The following is an 11,360-nucleotide window of genomic DNA, read 5'->3' as shown; positions in this document are numbered from 1 at the left end:
TGGCCAGCCTGCAAACAGCCATTAGCCCCTCATCCAGCCTGGCCAGGCACTCCTATATAATAAAAGGGTAATATGCAAATTGACCCTAACAGCAGAACTACTGGGAATGACTGGTCACTATGACACACACTGACCAACAGGGGGCAGACGCTCAATGCAGGAGCTGCTCCCTGGTGGTCAGTGCACTCCCACAGGGGGAGCTCTGCTCAGCCACAAGCCAGGCTGACGGCTGCCAGTACAGCGGTGGTGGTGGGAGCCTCTCCCGCCTCCTCAGCAGCGCTAAGGATGTCAGACTGCAGCTTAGGCCTGCTCCCCGCTGGCAAGTGGACATCCCCTGAGGGCTCCCGGGCTGCCAGAGGGGTGTCTGATTGCCAGCTTAGGCCCAATCCCCCCCAGGGAGCAGGCCTAAGCCAGCATTGGTCATCCCAGAGGGGTCCCAGACTGTGAGAGGGCACAGGCCGGGCTGAGGGACCCCCCTGAGTGCACAAATTTTTGTGCACTGGGCCTCTAGTAGGAAATAAAAGCTTATAAATAGATACTTTAGCTGTGAAAATAGCCATAGGATAAATAACTGAGAGTGGAATTAGGGTGGCAAGAATCAAAACAGTTTAATTTTTCCAAATTATAATCATGCATCAAAACACAAGTACTAAAAAAAAAATCAGATCCAGGTTCATATTCAGGTGGGCGAAAGTTCTTCTTAAGAGAGTATAAAAGATTGTTACTAAAATTCTATTTGACTATATTAAAAAATTTAAATTTACTGAAAATAAAACTAATTTTTAACTTTAAAAGTGCTACTAAGTAGAACAAAAGGCAAAAACAAATTAGTAATAATAATGCCAGAAAGAATACCCTACCATTTTTTTAATTGGGAGTTTATGATACTAGTAAATATGGGAAAGCAAAGGCAAACTAGGTAATTTCTACAATATTTTCCCTTTTTTAATACTAAGTAAGTTCTTAAGTAGTTTTCTGAGTCATAAATTACAATTTTGATTATATAGGCAAACATATCCTATATAATAAGAGAGGGATATGCTAATTAGCCCAGATACACTAATCAGTCCTGACCAGATATGCTAATTAGTCACAACCAGTATGCAAATTGACTATCACTCCAACAAATAAGAGAGGGATATGGTAATTAGCCCTAATATGCTAATTAGTGACAGCCAGTATGCAAATTGACCATCATTCCAATACACAACATGGCCGCCCCCATGTGGCCACAAGATGGCCTGCAGGGGAGGGCACTTGAGGGGGGAGGCGACCCTCCATGGGGGGGGCCGGGCGGGGGGGGGGGGGGCGGGGGGGGGGGGGGGACCAGGCCTGCATGAGAGGGCAGTTGTGGGGGACTCAGGCCTGCAGGGGAGGGCAGTTGAGGGGGACACAGGCCTGCAGGGGAGAGCAGTTAGGGGTGACCAGGCCTGCAGGGGAGGGCAGTTAGGGGTGACCAGGACTGCAGGGGCGGGCAGTTGGGGGGGACCAGGCCTGCAGGGGAGAGCAGTTAGGGGCAACTGGGCCAGCAGGGGAGCAGTTAGGCATCGATCAGGCTCGCAGGGGAGTGGTTAGGGGGTGATCAGGCTGGCAGGCAGAAGTGGTTAGGTGCAATCAGGCAGGCAGGCGAGTGTTTGGGAGCCAGCAGTCTTGGATTGTGAGAGGTATGTCCGACTGTCCGGGATCGGGCCTAAACGGGCAGTCGGACATCCACCGAGGGGTCTCAGATTGGAGAGGGTGCAGGCTTGGCTGAGACACACACACACACACACACACACACACACACACACACCCATGCACGAATTTCATGCACCCGGCCTCTAGTTACGAGTATAATATAAATTAGGTAAGGCTATTGTGATGGAAATACTCCAGTAATAACACTTAAAAACTATATATATTAATGTTTTAATGAATGTACTAATGCTACTTGAACCATACACCTAAAAATGATTAAAATGATAAATTTTGTTACATTTTACTATGTGCACAAAATTTTTTAGCTCTTCATGAAAAAGCTTTTGCTCACTCGAAAAGCTAAATATTCTATTAGAACATCATGATCATAAGTAATAGTAATAAAGAAAACTAAGAATCTAGTAGTTATTGTAAAATAAGGTAAAAATTTTTAATTCTAACAAAAATACTGATAATTTCATGTCATTTAGACAATGATTGTCTTGAGATTAAGACTGCTTTAGATACACATGGTCTTTAGCAAATAAATAAAACTCATTATAAATAAGTAAAACAAACCAAAAGCTATGATAAACATTCAACATCTGTTAACTTTCCCAGAGAATCAGTGCTTGTACACTGAATGAGAAACACTCCTTTGGCTAGACACATCAGCTGTTTTCTCTGAAACTTTTTATCCAGAACATGGCTTGGGTAGCTGATGGAGACTGTTGTGTTTTATGATGAGCCTCTATAGTTTTAGATGCCTCAAGACTAGCTTGGAATTTCAAAAGTTACATTTTCAGTCTACTGCTTTTCTTGAAATTAAAAGATTCTAGAATTAAATACCAAAATTAGCTGATACATAGTACAAAATTTCAGAAGAGCAACATCAAAGTAAAGTTGCTACTCCTTTAAAAAAAGTGTAAAGGTCCTGGCCAAGTGACTCAGCTGGAGAGTTGACCCATACACCAAAAGGTTGCAGGTTTGATCCTGGTTGGGGCATGTATGTGAAGCAACCAATCAATGTTTCTCTCTCTCTCCACCCCAACCCCATTCTCCCTCTCTCTAAAATCAATAAACATATCCTCAGGTGAGGATAAAGAAAAAAAAAAAACCGTGTAAAGAAGTTCTTTTAAAGTATTAGTTATTTGAATCAAAATCAGTTCCATAGAGAATCAGTGCTTGTACACTGAATGAGAAACACTCCTTTGGCTAGACACATCAGCTGTTTTCTCTGAAACTTTTTATCCAGAACATGGCTTGGGTAGCTGATGGAGACTGTTGTGTTTTATGATGAGCCTCTATAGTTTTAGATGCCTCAAGACTAGCTTGGAATTTCAAAAGTTACATTTTCAGTCTACTGCTTTTCTTGAAATTAAAAGATTCTAGAATTAAATACCAAAATTAGCTGATACATAGTACAAAATTTCAGAAGAGCAACATCAAAGTAAAGTTGCTACTCCTTTAAAAAAAGTGTAAAGGTCCTGGCCAAGTGACTCAGCTGGAGAGTTGACCCATACACCAAAAGGTTGCAGGTTTGATCCTGGTTGGGGCATGTATGTGAAGCAACCAATCAATGTTTCTCTCTCTCTCCACCCCAACCCCATTCTCCCTCTCTCTAAAATCAATAAACATATCCTCAGGTGAGGATAAAGAAAAAAAAAAAAACCGTGTAAAGAAGTTCTTTTAAAGTATTAGTTATTTGAATCAAAATCAGTTCCATTGGCCCTGGCCAGTTGTTCAGTGGTTAGAGCACTGGCCCACTGACCAAAGGGTCACGGGTTCAATCGCTAGTCAAGGGCACGTACTTTGGTTGCAGGTTCAATCCTGGGCTCTGGTTAAGGCACGTGAGGGAGGCAAGAGTTGATATGTCTCTTTCACATCGATGTTTCTCTCTCTCTCTCTCTCTCTCTCTCTCTCTCTCTCTCTCTCGCTCCCTCCCTCCCTCCCATCCACTCTCTCTAAAAATCAATGGAAAAATATCCCCAGGTGAGGATTAACAACAAAACAGAATAACATTTAAAAGTAACTTTACTCTTCTGAAAGTAAAGGTGAATCTAGTAGGCAATTAGTGATGCAGTTGATATGCTCAGTTAAAAACGTAAAATTAGTCAATTAAATCTCAGAGAAATGGAGCAATAGTTTTCTTACAAAAAATATCCACTCAAGAACAAAGACAATGAGTCAAAGAGCTCAGTACTTACAAAATAAATCTGAATATACAGGCACACTTTGTTTTATTGTGCTCTGGAGATACTGTGCTTTCATCAACATTGAGGCAATACTCTCCACCAGCAAAAAAATTTTGACTCAATGGGGGCTCAGATGAGGGTTAGCATTTTTTTTAGTAATACCTTTAAATTAAGGCATAAACATTTTATTACATATTATGCTATTGCATAGAAGGACTACAATATACTATCAACATAATATTTATATGCACTGGGAAAAATTTGTTACTTGCTTTATTGCGATATTTGCTTAATTGCAGTGGTTTGAAAATGAACTCACAAAATGAGGTATGCCTGTATACACGTCTGTACCTTTGGAATATCACCATTTTGACCTAAGAGTCTCATTTCGGTTTCGACACGATGGAGCCAATTAGTATTCTCATCAAATTGCTTCAATTCTTCTTCCCTTTTCTTCTGTAAGTAGCAGCGACGAGTTTTTAACATTGCAAGTCTATGATCTCGTTTGCAAGTGGCCTGAAAAACAATGCATTTAAGTCAATTTAATTCTTAGGATAACTGATGCATGTGATATTAGTAAAATAGTATATTTTCTCATAAGTGTGCTACTGCAGTCTATTAAGTAAGGCTATACTTTCGTACTTAAAGCTATTTCTTCTCTGAAATCTCACAATACTACTGCTTGCAGGAAAATAAAAACTGAGTTGTGAGTCATTTTATAAAATTACATGTTGAGAGTTTATGGCTTTCAGAAACAGAATGGCCAAATTGAAGACTATAAATAACTTTCGTGTATGAGTGTGTTAAAATACATTTCTTTAAATGTTTCATTTGAAAATTCCATACACTGATAAGTCCCATGATTTTCTTACTAAAAATTAAAATAGATACATGTCCTATTCTTGTCCTCACTCCAATTTGAAAGATGTGAAGAGATAGAGTTTTACTGCTCTGATTTTACCTATAAGGCCTTTAGGTTGGCTGGTGCAAATAACTGAAAATAGAGCTTATATCAGAATGGTCATAAATATCTGATCTTGCTTGATGCATAATGGATATTCCAAATATTTTCTGTGTTTTAACCTAGGCCTGAACTGAGATCAAAACTGGCCTTTTGGTTTCTTACCCCAAGGGTCTTGCACACTTTCATAGAACTGTGGGCTAGAGCAGCTTGACCTGTCTGGGCTATTTGCCAAAAAGACACTGAACTTGATAATCATCGATTATGATGGCTGGACCCAAGAAAACAGATCCCCATGAATTAATATATGCTCCTGAAGCTGATTTTGGAAGTAGAAAACTACATGAAAACACATCTGAGGTGGTGGTCTAAGAGAATTTAGAAGTAATAAGAGAAAGCTTTTTAATAAATAATATATGAATGTATCTTGTGCAATACCCATGTAATTATATTACATAAATACATAAAAAATAAAATTAACCTGATCCTCAATGAATACCAAAACTGAGGCAAAAAAAAGTTATCCAGTATTTTCAAAATGTTTATTTTTCCACTCTTTGGTAACCTGGCTCTGCACATGTCCATGAATACCATTTTATTTTTATCACTAGAGGCCAGGTGCACGAATTCATGCAAGGCGGGGTCTGGCCGGCCTGCTCCCCAGCCCTCTGGTCGAAATTCTGGTTGAACTCCCAGTCAAGGGGACAATTTGCATATTAGCCTTTTATTATATAGGATGCTTAGAACTCATGCTTCTTGAGTTTACATCTTACTAGTCCTAAAACATGCTGAGCCTTAAATTGTGCATATTATAGTTTCACCTTTTATACTAATACATCTCCTGTTAGATAAATGCATGAATTTTGAGTCTACCCATTTATTCACATTTCCCATCTTTTCATCCTCTGACTTCCTCAGACTTCCCAGTTCCTTAATTCTCTCTTTAGCTATATCTAAGATGCGAAAAGCATAGAGATAAGAGCATAGGCTCCGGAATCAGCTTTCTTGAGTTCAGATTACAGCTTTTTGACACCTATGAGCTCCGTGACCTTGGGCAAAATGAATTATATGTGCCTCGTTTCCTCACCTTAATTATGAGAATAATAATAGTATATATTTCATAGAACTGAATGATTTAATATACATAAAGTACTTAAAACATTGCCTAGTATTGTATCTATAAAGCGAAATTTTAAATTTATTAACTAAACTTTAATTTCTGGATACTTCATTTGTTTTTTTCTCAGATATAGATATTCTTTTATGTTTGATTCATTTATTCATTCATTTTGATGACTTTATTCATTTTTATACTTTTTATTAGATTGTTCTATTAGCTAAAGTTTTGAGTATTATGTCATATTTCTAAGCTGCTGATTTGTTTATGATGAACTGTTCCACCACATTTTTTGAATTTTGGATAGTAAATTCTCATTGGTGGTTTAAGTGGAAGGTATTTTACTAGGTTCATTTTGCATTACTTCTGCCCAGGTGCCCATAGATTATCACTGGTCTGATACCATTTTCTATGTTAACTTCTCATCTTAGAAAATTGCTAAATAAAACACAATATTGCAAGAATTCAAATCTCAAATCCTGTGAAAAGTATGTCTATAACAAAAGTCTTCCAATGATTTGTTTTTCCTTATCACTTGGGCTTGTTGCCTTGTCTTCCTGTGCTAGTTGGTAAGATTTTTTTCCTGGTGCACTCCCAATATGAAGGATGCAGGCCTCTGAGGTTCCCAGCTTTATGTGGTGGCTGTCATTTCTAACCCCCTGCCTCCCTTGGGTCCATTACCTAAATAGTGGTGTACATCTAAGGCAAGGAAGTAAGAGTGTTTTGTGTGCTTTGAAAGGGAGGGCAGTGTACTACTGCACTAAATAAAACCAACTCAAAGTTGGTCTGCTTTTCATAATACCATGCTATGGAAATTCTAATAATGTCAGTGATAAAATATTCTTCCCTGGGGAAAAAATTGCCATTGGTCTAAGTTGCCTGCATCTGGCGTAGACTATTCCCCCTGCCCCACCTTCTGGACTCAACTCTCCTTGAGTGTGTTAACTTCATTCATCTTAGGCATTTCAACAACCCTCACAGATGTAAGCTGCCACTGATTTTCTTTCTTGTACAATAAGCTATGCCTTTATAACAACGCTTACTACATTTCCTCCAGAACTGCCAGGTGTCTGTCAAGAATGGGTGATTACGTAACACTGACTTTCAAATTTCTAGAACTGCAAGTTCCCATGGTTTACATTTTCTAATATTTAATTTAAAAGTTGTTAAATACCTTTTCTACTTTGTCTTCAGAACACATCATTTCTATCTGTTTATGGCACTGTTGTTGATAGAAAGACTTAAGTTCATTTTCTTTAAGTAACATTTCTAACTTCAGATATTCTTTCCTAATTTCTTCTCGATTCTGGAACAAGCATTTCAGTATTTCTTGATATCTACAAAAAAAAAACCACACACACGAAAAGGTCACTAATTTTGTGATATATGATAGAGTTTACTTAATGATTTGTTTTTCCTTATCACTCAGAATAAGACTCACTGATAAACGACAAATTGGTTCAAGTGACTGTTTCTTAAGTTACAAAAATATTTGGAAGAGGTTATTAACTATTTTTACTATACTGGACTTCTCTCCTTCAAGAAAAATCATGTTATTAAAGATGTAAGTATTATAATGCCTCTGTTATTAGACTGCATTTTGCTTAGCAAAAATAAAATATGTATTTATAGAAAATAGGTGATAATCTGGACCTGTACTATCCCAATTCACAAGGCTCTCAAAGCAAAACAGTAGTTAGTGTGTTGTTGTGGTTTTGGCTCACTGTGTAGAAATAAGCAGTGGGTGGTGTAATCGTATGGTGCCTCCATTGCCTCCTAGGGAAAGTGAGATGGCCAGTTTTTTGCTTCAGAACTTGTTAGAGTGAAAACACACCATAAGGTCAGGGACCCCCCTACAGCCTGGCTATGAGTCAGTGATACTGGCCATGACCCAAAACATACAAGTTTATAATGTGGTAAACCAGAAAAGCCACTGTAGTGTGTTTCCTCAAAAGGGAAATACAGATTTAGAGAATCAAAGTTGGGAAATTTGACTTATATTTCCACCAAATGCATAAAGACCTCAAGCTGAAACACTCCTCTGAAAGTCCAACAATGACCCTGCAATCCAGTGTCCTCTGGGTCAACAGAACATGTGTAACAGCAATATCGTAATTTTATAAAAACATATTCCCACTTTTAAGTCATAGATCAGTTCTTAGCTACAGCAGCAGTATAAGCAGTATAAATATTCACATATAGGCAAAGCTCTCAAAGAAAAATTAACTGTGAAGCCTTTAAAACTGTAACAAAATATATGCACTTAAAAATAAATGTTCTTTGACCAAATTTTAGATATATTTGTAAAGATCTGTGGTAAAAACACTGCCAATTTACGTCAGTAGTTCCTAATGAAACTCTATTGGGAATGAATATAAAACACAATATATCGACTTTACTGTAGTTTTGTCCAACTGATAAATATTTCATAGAAAGTATATACGGACATTGCAATTTCACTGTATTATATTACAACAACACTAATGCCAGTAAATGAATTGATGTTATCTTTAGGTTAAAGCCAAAGATAATTTTTTTAGTTTTTCTTTAACATTTTACTCAAGGACAGAGTTAAATATTTGTCAATTTTGTGGTGCAGACTTATTTCAATTAGTGGTGTTTAGTGATTAGGATGACAGGAAGGTAATTAGAATCAAAGGTTGCTAGAGAGCTCCTTAAAAAAAACCCCAACAAAACAACTATCATTTTAAAACAGAAAAAGTATTAAAGGATTGACAAATATCTATTTTGTAGTCATTTAATACATTCAAGTAACTAGAAAACAAAAATCTTTGTTAAAAACTTTAACTTAATTAACTTTATTAACTTTGTTAATAACTTAATTTTCAAGACATCAATAAAGAGATAACTAGTTGCATGATATATGAGGAATATTAAATTCTTACACAATTTTCTTGATATAGTCACAAGTTTTATAATTATTCTGTATAAAGAACAACTGCATTTCCTTCTTGAGTATTATCTTTCAAATAGCTTTGACAGATATCAAATACTGCATATTCTTCCCTTTATCTATTTAAACTTCATAAACACGTTAACTTTTTTAAAAAAGACACTGCAAATTCACGACATTAAAAAAGTTTTATGTAACAGTGTGATTGATATGATGAAAGTTATCTCACACATTTCTTTCAGGAGATAGATACTTTTAAGGGAAAATGACAAAGGCTATGAGATATACCATTCTATGATTACCATCTTTATAAAATAAGTAAATTATTTAACATGTTGCATGACTTAAAACCCTAAGTTTTTATTGTTGGTAAAGTAAGTTGAAATGTGAAAAATATCCAAATAATTGCTTATTTCATAGTTCAGACCATCTCCCTCCCGAATCATTTTATCAGAAGGAGAGGTTCGACAATTGAAAGCCATCAGCTCTAGAAGTCTACTATTTGTAAGGTGTTAATTGATAACCAGATATGGTTAAGTAGGGTTGAGCAATTACATGCAAGCAATGACTACAAATCTGAGCAGTTGGTGACTTAATTTTCCAGACATCAATAAAGAGATAACTAGTTGCATGAGGACCAGTCATACATTTCACAAATAAAATAATAAGGAAACTACTAATAATATATCAGTTAAAAGCTTTTTTTGATAAGAACGAATAAATGAGAAATCACTTTTACTTGTTATTTTTTAAAAGATATTATAAAATTGATGTGATATAACAAAAGTATCATGAGACTAATAAAATATAACAATTATTTTTACAATGGGTTATCTGCATTAACAGAACATAATTTAAACACTTTAGAAAATATCTTGTATAAACAGAGCTCTGATACTATAATAATATATAGGCTAACTTTTTGCTATATAAAAAAATGATTCATTTCATTGATAGAAGTAACTTTAATTCTTATGTTTGTGAAACAGCACAGTGTGGGAGCAAAAAAATTAAAGATCTGAAAGAGATGATTTTTTATAGTTCTTACTCTTATCTATCAATGAGACAATATGCCACTTCAAATTTGAAAGGGTTGTTGTAATGATCAGCTGAAATTAATACAGCCCTAAAATTCATTAAAAATTATAGCCATCTACAAAAATAGTATTATTTATTATTATTAGAAGTAGTTATCTTAACATCTGAGGTCAACTGAAGCAGAAAATAATATACATTTTTTTCAAATCAAGGATATTTTATGTAAATTAACATGCAAATCAAATTTTAAAAAGGTGCTGTAACTGAAATTAAGTTGAGGTCATTGTTGACTAGTTTTTCTTATGTACATCAAGACACCTTCTATATACTCTAGTGTTCCAAAATAGTGTGAATAAGCAATAGTTTAAGTTGTGATTGGTTTCTCATACTAATGATAAGGTAAAATTGGCTCTGGGCAATGTCAAATAAGTTTAACTTTACTGAACTTTAACCAAAGTTAACAGATTCTCTTACTACAGGGCCTCTTAGAGCCTTCAATATGCTGATATACTTTGAAAATCTTCTAGATTCCTTAAGTACTAATTTCCAAACTTGTTTAATCTTCTTAGAGTTATTCAAGATGCATAGCCTTTGAACCATCTAGACAATTTGTGTTGATTGCTTAGGGGAAAGTACTTTTGAGTACTGCACTATTGACAGCTCTCATTTCTTTTAAATATACCAGCTAGGAAGCTTAGTGTGAACCTATCAAAATTCTCTATTGACTTATATCATTGAAAGAAGTTCTTTCAAATAATTAGCAACGTAAACTCATTAAGTGATTATGAGTTATATAGAGCCAAGAAAAGGTAGATATAATTTACAGAAGCTATACAAATAATGAAAATGCCAGATGCAATCACCTGAATGTGTTCCCTGAAATTCATGTTGAAATCCAGCACTCAAGGAGGTAGGGGTCCTTGGGATGTGATTAGGTCATGAGGACTGAGAGCCTACAGATGGGATTAGTGCCCTTATAAAAGAGACTGCAGAGAGGCCTCTCTCTCCTTTGGCCATGTGAGGATTCAAGAAGTCTACAACCTGGCAGAAGCCAAGAGCCATGCAGGAGGACGGAGTGTCCGCCGCAAATCTGGCGGAACCGATCTAATTTATATCCACTGTGATCAGCTCTCTCATAACTTGCCAGATCCAGACCCAGGATTCCGAGTAACCAGACCCCTCCCAAGAAGGAGACTATAATTTCGGATTCCCTGGTGGAGGAAAATTATTTTTAAAAAAAGAAAAGAAAAAAAAAAAAAAAAAAAAAAGAAGTCTACAACCTCTAACAAGGCCAGCACCCAACTACACTGGTACCCTGATCTTGGATTTCCAGCCTTAAAATACCCACACTAATAAAAGACAAACATGCAAATTGACCGTACCTTCACTACACCTTAAGCCACGCCACCAGCCAATCAGAGCGACTATATGCAAATTAACCCAACCAAGATGGCGGCC

General features: G+C 36.4%; 1 protein-coding gene across 1 annotated transcript in view; it reads right to left on the bottom strand.

Moving 5' to 3' along the window:
* Positions 1 to 11,360, bottom strand: part of KIF18A (kinesin family member 18A) — a 78,981-nt gene that overhangs the window by 42,213 nt on the left and 25,408 nt on the right. Inside the window, exons 11-12 of the mRNA XM_014545201.1 lie at positions 7,125 to 7,287; positions 4,224 to 4,388 (exon numbers count right to left, since the gene is read on the bottom strand). Coding sequence (XP_014400687.1) covers positions 4,224 to 4,388; positions 7,125 to 7,287 — 328 coding nt within the window. The remainder of the gene's footprint in view (positions 1 to 4,223; positions 4,389 to 7,124; positions 7,288 to 11,360) is intronic.

Source organism: Myotis brandtii, unplaced genomic scaffold (assembly GCF_000412655.1).
Source record: "Myotis brandtii unplaced genomic scaffold, ASM41265v1 scaffold399, whole genome shotgun sequence".
NCBI lineage: Eukaryota > Metazoa > Chordata > Mammalia > Chiroptera > Vespertilionidae > Myotis > Myotis brandtii.
The sequence above is the reverse complement of the archived record's forward strand: the minus strand, read 5'-3'. Positions and strand labels throughout refer to the sequence as shown.